The sequence below is a fragment of the Sus scrofa genome, chromosome 18 (genome assembly GCF_054392235.1).
Source record: "Sus scrofa isolate SSC_HxYL_T2T_F1_AM1 chromosome 18, Sscrofa_HxYL_maternal_Yorkshire_Landrace_v2.0, whole genome shotgun sequence".
NCBI lineage: Eukaryota > Metazoa > Chordata > Mammalia > Artiodactyla > Suidae > Sus > Sus scrofa.
Genome location: NC_139400.1, coordinates 12,138,903 through 12,159,616, shown reverse-complemented (window position 1 = coordinate 12,159,616; position 20,714 = coordinate 12,138,903). Strand labels below are relative to the sequence as shown.

The 20,714-nt window shown below is 56.0% G+C and overlaps 1 protein-coding gene across 9 annotated transcripts in view; it reads left to right on the top strand.

Annotated features, from left to right (window-relative positions):
* DPP6 (dipeptidyl peptidase like 6) overlaps positions 1-20,714 on the top strand; it is a 1,001,611-nt gene that overhangs the window by 930,067 nt on the left and 50,830 nt on the right. For all 9 annotated transcript variants that reach the window (XM_085005071.1, XM_085005073.1, XM_021079151.2 and 6 more), the window contains 5 exons: positions 123-161; positions 4,592-4,699; positions 6,828-6,919; positions 7,710-7,757; positions 9,548-9,666. In XM_085005071.1, the coding sequence (XP_084861197.1) occupies positions 123-161; positions 4,592-4,699; positions 6,828-6,919; positions 7,710-7,757; positions 9,548-9,666 (406 nt within the window). The remainder of the gene's footprint in view (positions 1-122; positions 162-4,591; positions 4,700-6,827; positions 6,920-7,709; positions 7,758-9,547; positions 9,667-20,714) is intronic.

Below are 20,714 nucleotides of genomic sequence, written 5' to 3'. Positions count from 1 at the left end.
GGCAGCACACAGCCTTCCACCCGGCTCTCTGAGGTCGCCTTTCGACACAAGCTTTAAGTCCTCTTAACGTCTCAGTCTGCCAGGACTGCCCTCCTTCCTCTAACGCTTTGATTTCATTTCAGAAACACGAGGACGAGAGTGAAGCCTGGCTCCACAGGCAGGTAACTATGCAGCGCCCGAGTCCCACATCCTCCGCCCACACCAGCCCCCAGATCCTTTCTCATGGTGAACCTCCAGGAAGCCCCAGGTAGACCCCCACGTGCGAGGCTCTGGTGGGTGGCAGGCCGCTCAGCCCTGGCTCACTGGGCCCCCTCGGGGCCCTAGTGCTGCGGGAGAAGCTGGCCTCCAGGAAGGGGCTGGAACATCCCTGCTCTTGGGCTTGTGTTTGCTGAGATCTCAGTTCTCAGCTAGATGCTGTCCTTTTGATGCATTAAAATGGTGAGTCCGGGAGTTCCCTGGTGGCACGGTAGGTTAAGGATCTGACATTGTCACTGTTGCAGCTCAGGTTGCTGCTATGGCGTAGGTTCCATCTCTGGCCTGGGAACTTCCGAATGCTTTGAGTGTGGCAAAAAGGAAAAGAAAAGAAAAGAAAGTGTGAGTCCAAAAACGATTGCCTCTGCTGAACCTACTTTGGTCAAAGAGAATAGAAATGCGGCTGATGTTCCTGTTTTTCCTGGCGTGGGTTCACGATGTCCCCTCTGAGAGCGGGTCACCTTGAGTCTTCCCGGGGACCAGACTTCAGGACCGTATCTGGATTTCCCATCCTGGACTCAGATACGAGATACACGTGAAACAGGCTTTAGGAACTGGAGGTCAGGGGAGGTCAGGGAGGCCTGCAGGAAATCACTCAGACAAAAAAATTCAACCTCCACGAAAAAAAAAACCCTCGGCACGGGCCTTTTTCCCTTCAGTTCTTTCCTTCTCTTTCTGCACCTCAATGTTCGAAAGCACAGGTGGAAAGTTTGGGAAGCTTCCCATCTTGTCCTGATGGGATGAAAATTGTCCAGAAATTCTGGGGGAAAATTTAAATCAGATTCGCGTCCGAGAATGATGGCAGAGGGGTGCCTCTTCGTGGACAGGACAGACTCCGTTTACGGAAAATAATTAAAGCTGAACGGCGCAGCGCTCAGCAGGGGCTGGCCAAGAACATTCCAGCAGCTCGGGGTGCGCGTCGTCATCTGTGGAATGAGCGAGCTGGCCCCGCCTTCCGCCAGTTATCCCAGGGGTGGTGGCCTCATAAATGGCGCTTTTAAATCTGTCCTTCTCCTGCTCTGTGCCAGCCTGATGCAAGGAGGCCTGCCCACCATGCCCACGTCCGTCTTCCTGCGTCCAAGGTGGAGGCCAAGGCCATGCTGGGAAATGCCAGGAACGAGAGCCCAGGGGCGTCTTCGAGTATTCGCTGGGGGCTTGCATGGAGGTCTGAGAATGCCTGGACCAGCACCACGAGCTCCGGTGCCCAAAGCAGCAAGCAGGTGCAGTTCCTCTTAGAAGCAGACAAAATGCCGAGGAGATTGAGATGAAAGGGTCAGGACGAAACCTTCTCTCCATGGTCGTGTGTTGAACTCCCCATGGGTGGGTCGTCCCAGGAACCTGCTCGGCTTTGTGGCTTTCCCAGCAGGGATCCGCCGCTTCCGCTGAGCGCACATCAGCCACGCGCGCGCCACGGCGTCGACGGACGGACCGCAGCTTGTTCATCTGCGGGTGGCGTGGGTTGTTCTGCCTTTTGGCTGTTGTGAGTAGTGCTGCTGAGAGGGCGAGGCCAGCGGAAGGAGGGCAAGACCCCCTCAAGGACCCCCCTCCAGCCGCTGAGAAGGGAGTTCCTCACCCAGCGAGCTCCCTCTCTGCTCAGGGTATCCTGGGGTACAGGCCCCCCCCCACATACACACACGTGCACACACACAAACACACTCACATACTCCCTCACACACACACACACACCCTCATATATACACACATACAGGCACCCATACACTCACACACACACACACACACTCTCCCATAGACACACATGTAAACACACACTCACACACACACACCCCGTCACGGCTGCCGTGACCTTCAGAGTCCATCCTGGACCAGGTCCCCTAGGGGCCCTGCAGGCCCGTGGCCATTTGGGGCAGAACCCAGAGCCCAGAGCCCGTCTTCGTGTTTTGAAGACTCCCTCCCCCAGGTCAGCTTCTGCCAGTCTTTCTTCTTTAAGCAGAATTTTGGTTTCGTGATTGCAGAATTCAGGCAGGGAGAATCAGACAAGACGAACATGTCTGATCCACGGCAAGAATCGGCAGAAAGGGTCAAAGTCACTCACGAAGAGCCTCGCCAGTGAAAAGGACTCATTTTCTTGGATGAGCTGTGCCTGGAGGTGGAGGGACCGGGCGCTGGCGGGAACGGCAAGTGTCTGGGGTGCAGGACGTCAGAAACACGGCCCCTCGAAGCCACGAGCTCAGAACCAGGATCAAGACCCAGGTCTCCTCATCAAAAGTCTTGCACTTTTCCTCGAAAAATCCGTCTACGGCACGAGAAACCGCGTCTCTGGGGGGGTCGAAGAAGACTCTCGCCCTGGAATGTCCCCAGGATCCGCGTAAAGATGACATTTCGATGCCGGAGGCCTTCTCGGTGTAAAAACAATACTTCTGGCCAGAATTAATTATTTATTGCATTCGCTCAGAGCATCTTTCTCTGCCAGAAGTGCGAACCCGTCCCCAGGACACTGAAGCAATATTGCGATGCCCATCCCACAGTGGGCAAATAAAAAGCACTTTTCAAAAGCCAGATTTGCCCCTGCGTTTTCCATTTCCTCAATTTTTAAATACCATGCTCCCGACTCGAAATAGAAAAACTAAATATTTGCAGATTACAGGTTTCATTTTCCTGCAAATATTCATGAAGATTAAATGTCACTTTAATCACCCGTCGGTTTATTTCTCTGGGCCTGTCCGATTTGCATGTGCTCACTCACCGCCGGGAAATGACTTTTCCTCGTGCCAGCTGGGGTTTATTTACCATTTGCTCTCGGCCGCCTTTGCGTGGAGCTCCTGGAGTCGGAAAATGCATATCGTCGCCGACAAATTGGTGCTCACGGATGGGAACTTTCAAGCTGGAGCTGCAGCGAGGCTGCGACGCCACCCGCTGCGACCAAGTCCCTTTCTGCCCATCCCTTTCTGCTAACAAGGCGACCGCCAACCCACGGGGCCCAACTGCCGGGGCGGGGTGGGGGGTGTGTGGATACAGTGGCTGCTGCACCTTTGGGATGGGGCGGGAGGCGCCAGATGCGGTAACACGCAGCAGGTGCTGGCTTGAAATGCCCCCAGGAATTCTTCCCTCTGGGGAAAACTGGGAGTGCTGGTTTTGTTTCCAGGGGAAGAGTGACCATAGATCCAAGCAAAGGTGCCATCGAGGGAGGGCCCCGTGGGAGATTTCCTCTAGACACCCTGCAATGAGCATAGGCGTCCGGGCGGGGGGGGGGACTGCATCCTCCCACCTGCATCTCAGAACCTACCGAGTCCGTCCCTGTTCGCTTGTGTTTTGTTCTCTTGCCTCCTTGGTGGGCTGCTCGGTATGAGATGGATTTTATCAAAAGAACAAAAGGCAGGATTGAAAGAAGAGCAGGCTTTTGTAGGCAAAATCAGGCTTGTGATAAATCAGAATTCTTCTCTTTATGATGGATGCTGAATGCCCCTGATGATAGAAATGAACCTATTTCCAAACAGAAGTAGATGCACAGAGAACGCACATGTACAGCAAATTTGTGGTTACCAGAGGGAAGGAGGGGGAGAAAAATGAGGAGCTTGGGATTAAGAAATACGCACTATTAAAACATAGTAGGCCTTGTATAAAACATACAAGGCCTGCTGTTTAGACAAGGAACTATATTCAATATAATAACCTATAAGGGAAATGAATCTGGAAAGGAATAGATACGGTTTCAGTGCATCACTTTGCTGTACACGTGAAACTAACACAACATTGGAGATTGAAGATACTTCAATTTTTTAATTTTTTAATTTTTATTTTTTTGTCTTTTTAGGGCCGCACCCACCGCATATGGAGGTTCCCAGGCTAGGGGTCCAATAGGAGCTGCAGCCGCCAGCCTACACCACAGCCACAGCAACGCAGGATTCGAGCCACGTCTGCAATCTGCACCACAGCTCACGGCGACACTGGATCCTTAGCCCACCGATCGAAGCCGGGGATCAAACCCACAACCTCATGGTTCTTAGTCAGGTTCATTAACCACTGTGCCACGACGGGAACTCCCCTTCAATATTTTTAAGTGGTTTTTAAAAAGAATGCCCCTGGAGAATTTTACAGGGTACCTGGATTCCACGTGCCTGGATCAGCGGGATCCAGGATCAGCCCAGCACGCTCCCAGCACGGAGCGCCTGTTGGGCTCTGCTTGGAGCTGTGTCCCTGGGGGACGCCTGTGCGCCTCTGCTCAGGCTGTCGCCCCTGAACCCCTCATTGTTCTCTTGGGAAAGGGACCCTCCCTCATGATCCCCACGCAGCATCCCCCCTTTCAGCTGCGTCTCCCTGGAAATGACACGGAAACCACATGAAGCACGATAGAGACCTAACTGGTGGCTTTTGTCCCCAGAATGAAGAGCCGCTGTTCTCCAAGGACGGCCGGACGTTCTTCTTCGTCCGAGCCATCCCCCAGGGGGGACAAGGCAAGTTCTACCACATCACCGTGTCCTCGTCCCAGGTACGTCCCGCTGCCGGTTCTACCGCGTGGGTGTCGCCCCCCCCCGGGGGTGTCTTGGCATCTCCAAGGTCCCCAAAATAAATCCACTCCCCAAACCCCAAAGGGGGTCCCCAGGCGGGGCCTAACGGGGCGCTCGGGAGCCCGCTGTTCTGACCAGGCAGAGGCTCGAGTTTGCCCCTCCTGATATTAATCGCAGATATTAAGCGGCTTCAGACAGCGTCAGAGGCAGTCCAGGTGCACCGTTGGGTGTGAGCCCGAGGATGCGTGTAGAGGATGGTTTGCCCACCCTGCCAGGCCGGCCTCCCCCTCGGGTGCAGGGTGCCCCCGCCTCGCGGTTAGGCTCGCGCACTGCCCTGCCCTGTGCTGCGGCTGCACTGTCACCTCTGGTGGGACGAGGGCAGAGCACCACTGAGCAGGGGAGTGAGCAGTCAGTATACGTGCATGTGCACCATGCAGCCTGGCGAGTGCCCGCACCTGCACAGCGGCCGCCTGGAGCGTGCCCACCCCACCAGCAGCTACCCCAGGGCTGCGCTTGGCGGGGGGCCCTGCCCCCAGGAGGCAGGGGAGGGACCAAGGACTCCCAGTAGCACCACCCCCGCCCCTGCTGTGGGCTCCGTGTTGAAGCAGTTAAAGCTGTGTGGGATCAGGGCGTGTTAATAAAACGTTATTTTACAAACATTACCAGAGTTCCCGCTACGGTGCCATGGGTTAAGAACCTGACTGCAGCGCTTCAGGTCATGGCCGAGTCATGGGTTCCATACCTGCCTGGCGCGGTGGGTTAAGGACCTGGTGTTGCCACGGCTGCGGCTTAAGTCACAGCTGCAACTCAGATTCAACCCCTGGCGTGGGAACTTCCATATGCGAGGGTGCGGCCATAAAAGAGAGAGTTATCAAAATATTCCATGGATATAAAGTGGAGGATTCCGAGTCACGATAAGACCCCAAAGGCAGCCTCAGAAGAGAGGTGCCAGGAACGTCCGCCACAGGGCAGCTTTGGTGGGGCAGGAACAGAAGCCCGCTGTGACGCGGTGACAGGGGTCACGGGGACGTGGAGGCTTGGATGCTGATGTGGTTTGCAGTCGGCTGAATTGCAGGGCTGGCAGAAGGTCTGGGACCGGCTGCCGTTCTGCTCTGTACTACTGGGGCCTGTGTGCTCGGGCCCCAATTTCTGCCTTTTCTTATTTGGAATCACTTTGTTCAAGACGGAAGATGCTGAGCGGTTTTTTTCATTCAGCCCCTCCCGGGTTCACCCCCAGGATCGGTATCTGCTGAGTCCCCCTTAGACACCTGGCAGGAAGCAGGCCCCCACCCACCCACCAAGAGGGCCCCCCGCCCTGCAGAATGCCCTGTGCGCCCAGCTTTCCCATCTGGCCCTGCACCCCCCCCCCCAGGCTCTCCCTTCTCCTGACACCATTTCTGGGTCCCTGTGCCCCCAGTGTGAGCCTCGGGCCTTCTGCCTGGGTTGACACCAGCTGCGTCCCGTCTGCTCTAGAGGCACCTGCTCTCAGAACCCGGCTGCGGGTCACAGCCTCGCATGTCACCACGCTCCTGTCCAGACAGTGACGTCTTTCTCCTTCTGTCATGATCATTCTCCTGGGGCGGGGTGTGGGGGGCGCTTAGGGAGCAGCAGTGTGCAAATGGGCGACACGTGGTAAAAGGGCCTCGTGGGCATAACGGCCGAGTGAGGAAGAGCCGGGGTGCTCTCTCCTCCCTCTCTCCTTCCCTCCCTCCCTTCCTTTATTCCGTCTGTTTCCTTCCCCGTCTCACCACGTCCCCCATGTTCCCTCTTTCTTGCCTCCCACCCTTGTAGGAAAGACCCAGGGATTCAATTTACAGATTTAAAGGCACAGCATCAGCAGCCCTCGGAGGGAGCACAGGCTCCTAAGACGGGGAGCTCGCATGGGCGGTGCCGACAGTCGAGGTGCCGGCCGGTCACCCACTGTCCCTCCACTGCCCATCCTCCAAGGAGGGGCGGGCTCAGCCCGGGGGTGGTGCCCAGGCCAGGCGGGGGCGCGGGGCAGGTGCACCCCGCCCCCAGACAGGCGCCTCCCTTGCGCGCCACCTGGCGCCGAGGGCCCGGGGCTGAGAAGCGAGGCTGGGGTCCAGCCGTGTCCTGTCTGTGTTGCAGCCCAACAGCAGCAACGACAACATACAGTCCATCACGTCCGGGGACTGGGACGTGACCACAATCCTGGCCTACGACGAGAAGCGCAGTAAGATGTGAGTGAGCGCCGGGCACGGGCCCAGGGCAGAGCGGGGCGCGGGCCTCCCCTTCCCCACGACGTCCTGGTTTCTCCCTGAAAGTCTGTCTTAGATTCCTGCCGACAGCCCCACGTCCCAAGTCCCCAGGCCCCAGGCTTGGGGCTGAGATGGGCCAGGCGGGTTGCTGAGCCTGTGTGGGTCCCAGGCACGCTGAGTGGGTCGCCTCACTCAACACGGCAGCCCCGTGTCGCAGGTTCATTGCTTCCCCGTTTCAAGGACAAGGAGGCAGAAAGAAGTGAAGTCACTTAGGGCAGGCTGGTCGGCCAGTATCCGGAGGAGCTGGGATTTAGCTCAGACAACTGGGGGTCCAGGCAGGATGCTGGTCAGCCTCCCGGTCCTGGGCCAGAGCCAGCTCCCCACCTGCGGGTCCCCGCTGCACATCAGCCAGCCCCAGGGATGGAAGCAGCCTGTGTCTGGGTTGGAGTGAGTGTTCTCCGTCCTAACCCCCCAGAAGCTTAATCCTGTGAAGAAACGCACCCCAGCCCAGGTGTGCACCCAGCATCTTCACCCCCTGGGGCGATTCGGGCACACCTGGGCCAGTGGAGGTCAGCCGGGACGTGTCCCTCAGCCTGCAGGTGCGTGGCCGCCCCTAGCCCACCCGCGTGTAGCCGACCCCAGGGGAAAAATTGCTCACTGTGGCCCCTGAACTTTACACATTCCCGGGAGGTCAGCAGAGGCAGGGCCTGCGCGGGAAACCCAAACCTGCCCCAATGCCAACTGACTCCTGTGCACCTGCTGGTCTTTGCAGCTACTTCCTGAGCACGGAGGACATGCCCAGGAGACGCCAGCTCTACAGGTACGTTTTACACACACACACACACACACACACACACAGAGCAGTCTCCCACCAAGGCCGACATGGGGAGTCGGCAAAGAAAAGCCCCATCAAAGAGTAGCTTTGAAATCTGGGGAGAAATAACAAAAAATGCTTAGGCTTGAAGTTCCTGTTGTGGCTCAGAGGGTCAAGAACCCAACTAATATCCATGAGGAGGCAGGTTCAATCCCTGGCCTTGCTCAGTGGGTTAAGGATCCGGCGTTGCCACAAGCTGCGTAGGTCACAGATGGGGCTCAGATTTGGCGTTGCTGCGGCTGTGGTGTAGACAGGCAGCTGCCGCTCCAATTGGACCCCTCGTCCGGGAACTTCCATAGCTGCAGGTGCGGCCCTAAAGAGACACGAGACTGTGCCGAGGCTCTGAAATTTGAAGGTTCGTTATGTTTTTCTGCTTTTGTCAAATGGTGATTTCCCCTCCCTCTTTTTCCCTCTGGATAAGTGCTGGATCTGTAACAATCTTTTTTTCACTTTAAATCAAATTTTACCTTGGCGGGATTACCCTCGGCTGGGTTTTAATAGACAGGAGTCGGGTTCGGGAACCTGCGGGGGGGACTGGGGTGGAGGCAGGCCCTACCCCGGCTCACTCCATGTGGGACGTTGGTCCAGCTCCAAAGCCTCAAAGGAGGCAGGGTCTGTCCCCTCTCCAGCACAGATCCTGTCACCTGCCCCCTCCGTTACTGCCCTCGTCAGGGAAGGTTTGGGTTCTGAGGCGGGATTCGCCCTGGGAGCTTTGTGCTGGTGAAGTGCGGGTGGGCACAGGGCAAGCTTTCCTCCTGATGGTCCCTGCGACGAGGGGGCGGCTGCTGGGCCTGCCACGTGCACGGGGCCACCCGAGAGGACTCCACTGTGCATGGACCTCGGGGTCTGAACGGGCCGAGGCTGGTCCCCTCCCCCACTACTGGGGGGCCAGAGAAGCCCCCCCCACCCGGGCCGTGGGTCCCTGTGCCGAGAGCAAGGGCTGCATGAAGGGTTCTCCAAGGCGGAGGAAGCTTGGGGATCCATGTGGTCCCGGGTTTGTGTCTGGGGACAGTCATCCCAGCTTGTGCACCAGAACGCCTCCCAGGTGTCCCGTCACCAATTTAGCAAAGGTGGCCGAGGCAGGCCACCTCCATGCCCCTCGGACTTGTCTCTTAGGAGCCAGCCTCTCTGCCCCTGGAACAGCTTCACTCGTGCACGCGCTGCAGATTCAACCCCACCCCGCACCAGGCACTCTGGGCAGGACTTCTTCCAGGGTCACTAGCTTCTGGCCTTTAGCTTCTGGAAACAGGCTGTAGGCTTCCTGATGTGAAATTGTGCTTGACCAGAGTGGCCCCAGCAGACACCTCAAGGAGGTCCCCCTGTCCTTGGCCACCCAGGGAGAAGCCCCCCCCCACCCCCCCCGGCTCTGGAAGCAGCCGAAGCTCAACTCAGCCACTGCTGCTGGGGTCCTCCTGCTCCTGGCCCGGTGGCGGGCGCTCTGAGGGGCTCAGAGTCCCAGCACGCACTTGCTCCCCAGGGGCTGGCCGTCGGCGCGGGAGGGGAACTGCCAGCAATGGTGCCACATGCCCTCTTCCCTGCGACTCCCAGGTAGCAGCCGTGCCCGGGGCTCTGGCAATAGGGACGCTCCAGGGCAGGTGGCAGCAGAGCCAGGCCATGATGATGCCCCCTCAGGGAGACAGGAACGAGGCAGGTGCCCCCAGGACACCGCGGGAGGAGAGAGGAGGGAGCAGGACCCGTGGCCTCACCCCCGTGACCTCGCGCTCCTGTCCCCGCAGCGCCAGCACGGTGGGCAACTTCAACCGCCAGTGCCTCTCCTGCGACCTGGTGGAGAACTGCTCCTACTTCAGCGCTTCCTTCAGCCCCGGCGCCGACTTCTTCCTGCTCAAGTGCGAAGGTGAGTTCCCGCCCCCACCTGCCGCACGCCTCGTCCTAAACTGACGCCGGGACCCCAGGACAGGCCGGCCCTTCTGGCCCAGGATGGGGCTCACGGGAGCAGTGTCCCGACCTGCGGTCTCTTGCCTCTGGGGTGTGCCACCTCTGACAAAGGGCTGGGTCATGTGTGGCAGGTGCTTTCTAGGCTCTGGGCCCCTTAATGCCAGCGTTCACCTCCTTTTCCCATAAAAAAACCACCAATCTAGAGCTGACGAACCCACGCCCCCTACACCAACAGAAACAACACAATTGCTGAGATTCCTAAGCATGTGTAAGGATTGATGGAAAAGATTTAGACAGGAAAATGAATCCTTTTTCTACAACCCAGTTCGTGGATAATTTGTCCTAAGCTTCAGAAGGTCCTTGATCACAGCAGTCAGCGTATACAAAGCAGTAGCCCACGTCCCATAACGGACACAAATAGCTCTGCCCCTTCTCTTCACATCTTGAAAATAGGGAGTTCCTGTTGTGGCTCAGCGTGTTAAGAGCCCAAGAGAGTGTCCATGAGGTTGCAGGTTCGAGCCCCGGCTTTGCTCAGTGAGTTAAGGATCCGGCGTGGCCATGAGCTGTGGTGTAGGTTGCAGACACAGCTCAGATCCCGCGTTGCTGGGGCTGTGGTGTCGGCCAGCAGCTGCAGCTCCAATTCGACCCCTAGTCTGGGAACTTCCATGTGCTACATGTGTGGCCCTAAAAAAAGAATCTTGAACAGAAAAGATAGGAACCCACGGAAAGGTAAAAAATAGTAAACATAGTTGTGACAAGATACGTCTCCAAGGAGTTCCCATTGTGGCGCAGTGGGTAACAAATCCGACTAGGAACCATAAGGTTGCGGGTTCGGTCCCTGCCCTTGCTCAGTGGGTTAATGATCCGGTGTTGCCCTGAACTGTGGTGTAGGTCGCAGACATGGCTCGGACCCTGCGTTGCTGTGGCTCTGGCGTAGGCCGGTGGCTACAGCTCCGATTCGACCCCTAGCCTGGGAACCTCTATATGCCGCGGGCGCGGCCCAAGAAATAGCAAAAAGACAAAAAAAAAAAAAAATACGTCTCCAAGAAGAGCCGGATCTCCTGCCATCCTCCCGAGGAATGAAACTCCGCCACCGGCGCTGAGTGGCCACCCAGCAGCAGTCTGGTCCTCTGGTCCCCGGGGAACGATGAGGAACCTCTCCGTCCTGTGTCTGCGACAGCCTTGGTAGGTCACTCCATGGGGAAGGTGACGGAAGCGCCCCCAAGGAAGAGCTGTGGCAGACGGCGTCTCCCAGACGTAGGTGGAAACATGAGGCCCAGCGTGAGCCGGGGCCTCGGGCACGTGTGGGGATCTAGCTGCTGGGATCTTGCCTGCGTTCACTGATCAGGAGTCCAGCCTCCTAACTGCCTCCCTCTGGGTCAGGGGCTCCCTGCCGAGTCCCGTGCAGGGAGTTTTGTCCGACGGCCTCACTCCGAGGACGGCAGCCTCCAGTCGTCTGGTTTCCACAGAGCCCCAGCCCCGGGTTAGAATCGGAGGTTCTCCCAGGAGACCCACGACCCTGGGATCCCGAGTCGGTGGCAGATTTCACAGCGGCGCCCGCGTTGGGCGCATTTGGACAGCGGGTTGGGAGGCGCGTGTGCAGATCCCCGCCCTCCTGCTGCCTTTCCATCCTATGGGGGTGACATTTCTCTTTACGTCTACGTCCCAGCCACGCGTCCCGGCTTTTTCTCTCTGAAGCTGCAGGTGAGGTGGTCTGCAGGTGTTTCAAGTGACCGCATGGTTTCTCAGTTGTCCACGTGCAGGAAACGGAAGCACAGTTGTCCCAGGTCACAGACATGACCCAGCCCCTGAGGCCACCGTGAGCTGAGCCTCGGAAGGGCTGGGACGTCCTTCCCACACACGTTCCAGCAGTGACGGAGCAGGTGCTTGGGGTCCGAAGGCTGGATCTCAGAGGTCTTCTGCTAGGATTCCCGTCTCCAGCTCCACTTTACTGAGAAACTTAGGTCTTAATTGATCTTGGAATTTCCACCGTAGGAGTATCTGAATCGTTAAAAACCTAGTTAAGTTTTGAGGCTGTTGCCTCACCTTAAGGAAAGCACACACAAGCCCTCTTCTCTAGGGTCCGGCCGTGCAGCCAGCTGCACCCAAAGGCGATGTTAGGATAAAGCATTTTATAAGGAAATCATGTATATTCCAAGATGTACGGTAAGCTTTCGGTTTACCTGCTTCATTGGCCTTCGCGATGACCTTTGAGAGACAGGTCATATGGAGTTCCCGTCGTGGCTCAGTGGTTAACGAATCTGACTAGGAACCGTGAGGTTGCGGGTTCGAGGTTGTGGGTTCAGGACCTGGTGTTGCCGTGGCCTGCAGTGTAGGTCACAGATGCAGCTCGGATCTGGTGTTGCTGTGGCTGTGATGTAGGTCGCATATGAGGCTTGGATCCGGCGTTGCTGTGACTCTGGCTTAGGCCAGCAGTTACAGCTCTGATTAGACCCCTAGCCTGGGAACCTGAAAAGACAAACAAAAGAAAAGAAACGAAATAGGTCATAGAACTATCTCACATATGTCCAGCTTCCTGCAGTTTGAAAACGGCACTCTTGATTCCTTGACGTTCACATTCCCGTTTCTGAAGCCTTGTGTTTATGGTCTGATCACACGCCGATCTCTCTGGAGCCCCTCAACCCCCCGGTTTTGCCTCTGCCTGATGGCCCTTCTCGATAGTTCTTCTCAGACTAGGGTGGATTTGATCCTCTCCTGCAGGGGGAGTGGGGGTTGGACCAACAGTAGTGAGCTCGCCCAGGCAGCATGGACGGGGCTGTGGGTTCACGCTCAGATCCACGGGCGGGACCCTCCGGGGTCACCCGGTCACCCCTGCGAGGACACCTTCCATCCTGGGAAAGCCCAGTCTCTTCCTTAAAGAGAAAAGCACTCACTCTCTGAATGATTTTCCTGGGTCACTGCAACAAATGACCACCAAGTGTGTGTCCTAGAGCCACAGACGTGTACCCTCTCCCAGGCCTGGGGGCGAAGTCTGGAAGCAGGTGGCGTGTGAAGGGCAATGATGCTGGGGGACTCTGCTCCATGCGCTCTCGGCTCCTGGCACCGCCAGTGACCCTGTCCTGGCCTGGCTGTAGGTGCAACTCCCTGTGGCCATGTCCAGAGACCCTCTCCCCTTAAGGACACCAGTCCTGGGGTCCCCACCCTAATCCTCGTCTTAACAGGGATACGTTTACAAAGGCCTTACTTCCCATAAGGCCTCGGGCACAGGCACTGAGGGTTAGGACTTCGGGGACACAGCTCAACCCACAGCCACAACGCCTCCCTTCTGAGACCCGAATCACCTTCCCAAATGAAAAACAGGGGACAGGAGGTTAAGGATCCAGCATAGGTCACAGCTGTGGCGTGGGTTCCGTCCCTGGCCCAGGAACTTGCACGTGCCACAAGCACGGCCGAAACAATAAAAAAAGAGGACAGAAAACTCCCCCGTTGTTGTCTTGCGGGACACAAAGTGAAGGGCAGCCCGTTAGACATTTGTGAATGGTTTGGCCACATTCTCGAAGGAACGAGAGGCGCCTCTGAGGAAAGCCCTCGACCCAGACCTCGGTTCTGGACGACAGCTATGACGGCGGACGTCTGACACGTTCGAGGAGGAATTCAGCTCCGGTGTCAGTTGTCGCCAGGAATCCTGCTTGCAGCTCATCCCTCAGGATAAGTCCTCATCCCCTTCACGGAGCCGCGAAACGTCCTTTGCTCCTGCTCCCTGAGTTCAACCCTGGACGACGGAGTCAGACGTCCCGTTCACAACAGCTGAGTGTCGGGACTGCGGCCTGTGTGTTCAGTTTTTCTCTTCAAACCGAATCCCAGGAACAGGATTGATTTTCCTCTGAGGGCGTCCACAGGATGCTGTCTTTCCTGTTTCTGGGAAGCACCTTAATCCACCCAGAAAAAGGGCCCCGTGTATGACTCGGGCATTGGCTACTTTGAGCGATTTTTTTTATAGTTTTAAAAAGAAACACATAAGCGGCTTTGTCCAGGAACCAGAGACCGTGAGGCCTCCTCTCTGTTCTGAGCGCGGAGAGATGCAGTCCGCGTGAACCGCTCCTGCTGTGGCCGGAGCCCCCGCTCCAGGGTCCCCCCGGGCCGTGGCACCTCGGTGTGGACGTTGAGGTCACGCGTCAAAATGTGACCCGAGCGGACACCGAAGTGAGTGAGTGTGTCTGGTTCCTGTTCCTGCTCCCCAGCGGTGCCCAGGGCTGTGTTGTCACCACCCTTGCCACCGTCGAGTGACACAGACAGCCCAGCTCAGGAGCCCTCAGCTGGTCTTAGCAGATGGCAGGCAGGGCTGCACTTGGGGCTGTCCAGTGCGCTTGCTCCGGCCTCATCTCCTCATCCTGAAAACCGGGGGGGAAGCAGGACCATCTCATCAGCTGGGGAAGTTCCGCAGGAGCAGGAGCAGAGGGCCCAGCCTGGCAGCTGATACGTAGCGAATGCTTAACGGATGACAGCTGATGTTGCTGTGGCCGCAGCGGCCACCACCGTCACTGTCACCACCACTGAGAGCCCCTTAGACGTCCAGGCACGAACTCGTTGTCCGAGGGCTGGCGCTGAGGCTTCCTTGACATTAACTAAGCAATGTCCCTTTGTGCTTCCAAGTGGGCAGATGCCCTCACCCCCACCAAGCTGGCGCTCTGGATCCAGGCTCCCATGGGCAGGTAGAAAGTTCCGGAAGTGACCAGAGCCCAGAGGCACAGAGCATCAGCTGCCCGCTGTTAGGCGTGGAGATGAAGCCCTGGTGGCGTCACGGGCACCTCTGCCTGGGGCCTCCACAGCCAGTTTGGGCAGAGGTGCCCAGTGGCCAGGTTTCCCGTTTCCTCGAGCACTTTCCTCTGTGCCATCATCCCTCGTGCCTTTCCTCCTTCAGTCACCCAGCGCTGCCGCCGCCCGGCTGCATCCTGTCCTCAGTGACCTTAACTCACTGGGGGCCTCAAGCGTGCCACTGTGCCTCCTGAGCCCTCCTTGAGTCTCAGGCGTGACACAGGCGTCATCTGGCAGAGCAGCTCCCCTTGACCGGACGTCGCTGGACGGGGCACAGCGGATGAGAAGGACTCTGAGGCCAAGTCAGGCTCTGCGCGAGAGGGTGTGTCACCAAGAATTGGAGTGATGGGTCCCGTCTGCCGCGTGCAGCTGGGGGGAGGGGTGCCCCCGTGCCGTGCACCCGTCACGATGGTGTCATCCCTGGAAGAGACGGACACACCCCGCAGGCTGGAACTGTGGGACCTGGGATGTACTGGGGGGTTGAGATCCGTCCTGAGCGCGCCTTGTGCTGCAGAGAGAGGGGAGCAGATCATCTTACAGGGAGCTGGTTTCCTGAAGCCCCGCGGTCAGGGGCCGTGAAGCGATGACAGCCCGTGACTTCAGAAAACAGCATCATTCGTGGAGACCCTGGAGGGACAGAAAGGGCTGCCGTTGATACCAGCACAGAGTTTCTCTCGAGGGGAGGCTGTTGCCCAGAACCCGTGGTTGAAGGACGGCTCTGCCTGCCGAGCACCTTCGGGATTGGGGAAGGGAAAGGCCCAGACCCGTCCACGTGGCCCCCGGGTAACACTGGCCCACACTCGCTCCAAGCAGGTGTCCCCGACATCTGACCCACGGAGGAGTTACACGTGCTGTTGCCGCTCTCTTCATTTCAAATAACGCGCTTCTGGAGTTCCCGTCGTGGCTCCGTGGTTAACGAATCTGACTAGGAATCATGAGGGTGTGGGTTCAATCCCTGGTCTTGCTCTGTGGGTTGAGGATCCTGCGTTGCCATGGCTGTGGTGTAGGGCAGCGGCTATAGCTCTGATTAGACCCCTAGCCTGGGAACCTCCCTATGCTGCGGGTGTGGCCCTAGAAAAGACAAAAAAAAAAACCAAAAACAAAAAGACAAATAACACTTCCAGTTGTACACAAGCCCCGGAGCGAGAAGAAAATAAATATATATGATAGCATGATAAAGTAGGTCATTAGTAAACAGTGGTAACAGCAAATAATCTGTATCCCTGAGGAAACTGTTATTAGCTTCACACGTGCAGCGTGAAATCAATTCTCAACCACAATGTCTAAGAGACGAAAGCAAGGAGTTCCCAGGGTGGCTCAGCAATTGTCTCCCTGAGGACGCAGGTTTGATCCCTGGCCTCACTCAGTGGGTTCAGGGTCTGGCATTGCTGTGAGCAGCAGTGTAGGTCGCAGATGTGGCTCAGATCCAATGTTTTTGTGAATGCAGTGTGGGCCGGCAAGCTGCAGCTTCAATTCAACCCCTGGCCCAGAAACTTCCATTTTGGGGAGACCCCCAAAAAGAAAGGAAAGGAAGGAAGGGAGGAGAGAAGACAAGAGGCGAATGATGCCTCGGGGCTGCTGCATCCCCCAGACCTCTCTCAGTCCAGGTGTCCGGGACATCGATCTGGGCTGCCGTTTTCCTTGGGAGTTTGTCCAGGTGAGTGTTGGGGACGAGGTTTGAAATGCCTCGGAGACCGGCCTGTGTGTCTGGGCGTGAGCACATCTGTCCAGTCCCTGGAACGTTGGGGGCTCTTCCCTCTGAGGTTGCAGTTCCAGGAGCAAGGAGAGGGATTCTCCAGCAGGCGACCTCACGAGCAAAGTCACACAGGTGCTCCAGAAGACACCTGCTCATCGGTCGGCGCTGCCAGACCCCAAGCAAACCCTCGCCAAGAGCCCCCGTACACCCTGGTGACAACCAAACCGACGTTGCCCCTGGAAACGGACCTTCACGTGTTCCCGGTTAGCGTGAGTGTTGGCAGGTGTCTACGCTGGGCCGGGGCTGGTGCCAGCATCCCTTCTGCAAAAGCAGAGGTCGGGTCCTGGGCGTGCGCTCCTCGAAGCGTCCATTAGAAATTGATAATGCTTGTGGATGCGGTAACAGTGCCCCTGGAGCCCGTCTCTGCTCCTCTCCTGTGCCCTTACTCGGGGCGATCAGGGCTTCACACGCCAGTCTGCCCTCAGGGCCTCCAGCCAGCCCACACTCTGCTCCTGACCGTCATCCCATCTCCTAAAGGTCATCTCTCTGCCCCGCATCTTCCTGGGCGCCTGCGTTTCTGGCGTTTCTAAGACCCCAAACATCAAAGATAAGTGGCTCCTCTGAGCCCCGGGGAGGAGACCATGGATGGACCAGAACACGGAAGCCCCGGGGGAGGAGGCCGTGGATGGACCAGAACACGGAAGGATTTTTGCAAAGTAGGTGCAAATGCATCACATGGAAAGTGGAAGCCGAAGGCCAAGATGTGTAGCAGTGTTGGTGAAAGACGTGATTACCAAAAAAATTAAAGGTTTGTTTTCCCAGAATTCAGACCCAGCCAGAGGCGGCAGAGGCTGGGAGCTGAAGGCCATGGTGGACTGCGATGGTCTCGCGTGGGGCAGTGAGAGGACGCCCACCCCTGCTCCCACAGCTGCTCTGCACGGTTAGAGAGACACTCGGCCGTGGACTCTCCTAGCAGGGACGCCGGCTGGAGCGGGAAGAAGGACTGGGCCTCCAGTGGCCTCCAAGACCAGGACCCCAAGCATGAAGGACAGTGGCTGACCGCTGTCCCTCCTGCCCCCGCCAGGACCGTGCATCAGCATCACAGGGTCTGTGACCACCGGGGGTGGACCTGTCACCACCACATGGCAACAGCCAACCAGAGACCACGGAGGCTCAGAAGAAACGGGAAGGGAGGCCTCGGACGGAACCACAGAAAGAGGAGCCGGGGGGACGTTCGAACCCTCACGGCAGTAAGTAAGTCCCACTGGCAGTGTCCTCAAAGAGGACCCAGGGGTGTCTCCTCTGTTACCCAGGAGCAGGCCACTGCAGAAAAGAAGTGCACCAGCTGCTGGCGACTTGGCAAAACGCTTGCCAGTGTATTTTTCTTAAGTTCCAAAGAAGGGTTGAATAGATGGCATGACTGTGTGTCCATTTCCCCAAGAAAACCCTGAGATAAGCCCTCGCCAAGGTCAGAGGAGCCGGTTAATGACGTTGAGCGCCCTCCCTTCACCCTTGGACGTGTCTCTATTTGGGCAAAAGCGTGAACAGAACATCATCAAATAGTCACCTGCAAAATCCAGCGGAAGCATTTCCCAGAAGGCCATGCGTGGTCGAAGGTGGGAATTCAGGAAAAGCTTGAGAGGTCTGAGAAATAGATTCCAGAAACATGGTCTGCCCCGTAAAGGTCCCAGAGAGACTGACTGTAGAGAATACGGGAGGACCTAAAGCAAGGTAGAAAAAGGGGGGAATGCTCCCGGACTTTGAGTCATCACAAGGGAAAAAACTATGGAAGGTCTCAGAAGAATGTAGGGGAAAGCCTTACACTGAGTTCCTCCTAGTGAAACCTGACAATTCGAAGGTTAGAAATTATGTAAGAACACAGGGAGAAAGGAAAAGGAAGGTTTTTCCCTTTTCTTTTCTCTTTTTGTTTTAAATACTCAGATTAGGTCAGACTTCTCAGCTTCAAAACAGCAGCCCAGGAAACAAAACAAGCCCATAAAACGCTGCTGATAGAAAATGATTTTTTATTCTCAGTCCCAGGCCCACTAAGCTCCTGAACATAAAATGGCCAGAAAAAAAGTAGTTGGGAGAGATTCCATCATGGCTCAGTAGTTAACGAATCCAACTAGGAACCATGAGGTGGTGGGTTCAATCCCTGGCCTTGCTCAGTGGGTTAAGGATCCGGCGTTGCCGTGAGCTGTGGTGTAGGTTGCAGACGCGGCTCGGATCCTGCAGTTGCTGTGGCTCTGGCGTAGGCCAGCGGCTACAGCTCTGATGAGACCCCTAGCCTGGGAACCTCCATATGCCGCGGGAGCGGCCCTAGAAAAGGCAAAAAGACAAAAAAAAAAAAAAAAAAAAAAGGCAGCAATTGGGGGATACTCAGTATGTAAGTTACCAGTCACACATGTGCCATGGAAAAAAATGACAGGCTGAGTTAAACATAGGAAAGTGGCTTTAAAGAGAAAGGAAGACATAAGAAATACGAAGCAATGGCGTTTCCGTCGTGGCTCAGCGGAAACGAATCTGATTGGGTACCATGAGGACACAGGTTCGATCCCTGCCCTCGCTCCGTGGGTTAAGGATCCAGCAGTGCCGTGAGCTGTGGTGTAGGTCGCAGACGCGGCTCAGATCTGATGTTGCTGTGGCTGTGGCATAGGCCAACGGCTACACCTCCGATTCAGCCCCTAGGCTGGGAACCTCCGTATGTCGTGGGGGTGGCCCTAAAAAGGAGGAAAAGAAAAGAAAAAAAGAAGAAGCAATGATGAACAAAGAAACTAATACATTTTTTAAAATATATAAATCCCGATTGGATAAAATCGAAGGCCATACAATGTAATGCAATTGCTAAACAAAGATTCCTAAAATCAAAAGTGTTTTTAAAAATGTGAAAAAAAACTCTTGACAATTTCAACAGGTTCCTGGACGCAAACATGCTTGCAGGTGTTGAAGTGGGAGAAAACAGGTTCCAGATGCTGGAGGACAGGCCCAGGGATCCCAAAGCGCGGTGGGGGGGGGGGGAGACTGTCCCTCCAGCAGGCGGTGCTGGGAAAACTGGACCCCACACGCAGAATGAGCTGGACCCGTGTCTTACACCAGACACAAAAATCAGCTCCAAGTGGATGAAAGGCTTACAGGCAAGGCCTGAACACACAGGGGAGACAGCTTCATGCCATTGGTCTGGGCAGTGGTGTCTTGGATATGACACCAAAGGCACAGGCGACAGAAACAAAAATAAATAAACGAGATTACGCGGAACTTAAAAAGCTTCTGCCCAGCCAAGGAACCAATCAACGGAATGAAAAGGCAGCCTGCGAGATGGGAGAAAGTTCTTGCAAATCATCAGTCTCGTAAGGGGTGCTCTGAATCAAGTCCCCTCCCTTTGTGCTGGGGCGGCCGGAGAGCTCAGAGGGAAGGCAGAGCCCACGTGGGCAGGTCTTTACAGCACACATTGCGTCCGACAGCCATTCTCCTGGATTCTCACTTTTTAAATTTTTTTTGTCCTTATTCTTACATCATTCTCTTTTTCTCCTCCACTCATTTTAAGCTCCTTTTATTACCCGTGCACATTTGATCTTTCTTATCTGCCTTAAATCTTTTGTGCCTCCAGATCCAGGGCAGAAGACAGGGGAGAGGGGAATGGCTGACCAGTTGACCAGCAGATAGAAAAATCAAACCACTCCTTCAGGTCACATGCAAGGCTGTCCGCAGCCCCACCCCATCATACTTATCCCGCCGGGAGGATGTTATTCCTGGGTCAGAACTGTTCAAACACTTGGCAGCACAACCAGTTTCCAAGTGAAATGTTAAAAAAAACTTACACAAAACAGATAAACGTGATGACGTATTAGCATTAAAAATTCAAAAGTGGAGTTCCCGTCATGGCGCAGTGGTTAATGAATCCGACTAGGAACCATGAGGTTGCGGGTTCGGTCCCTGCCCTTGCTCAGTGGGTTAAGGATCCGGCGTTGCCATGAGCTGTGGTGTAGGTTGCAGACGCAGCTCGGATCCTGCGTTGCTGTGGCTCTGGCGTAGGCCAGCAGCTACAGCTCCAATTGGACCCCTAGCCTGGGAACCTCCATATGCCGTGGGAGCGGCCCAAGAAAAGGCAAAAAGACCCCCCCCAAAAAAAATTCAAATGTATAGCATGTGTTTTTCAAGTCAACCAAAGGAGATTGTTTTAACGAAGACAAAACATGTATATTATAAATCAGGGCACACAGGCAAAAGCTTTTAAAACCACCTTCATTCTTTTACATGCCGCTGTCCAGGTTTCCCAGCACCAGTTACTGCAAAGACTTTCTTCCACTGTATGTTCTTGCCTCCTTGGTCATGGATTAGTTGACCATAGGCGCTTGGGTTTATTTCTGGGCTTTCTATCCTGTTCCACTGATCTATAGTTCAGTTTTTGTGCCACTGCCATACTCTTTTGATGACTATAGTTTTGTAATATGGTCTGAAGTCAGGAAGCCTGATTCCTCCAGTTCTGTTTTTGTTTTTCAATATTGCTTTGGCTATTTGGAGTCTTTTTGTTTCCA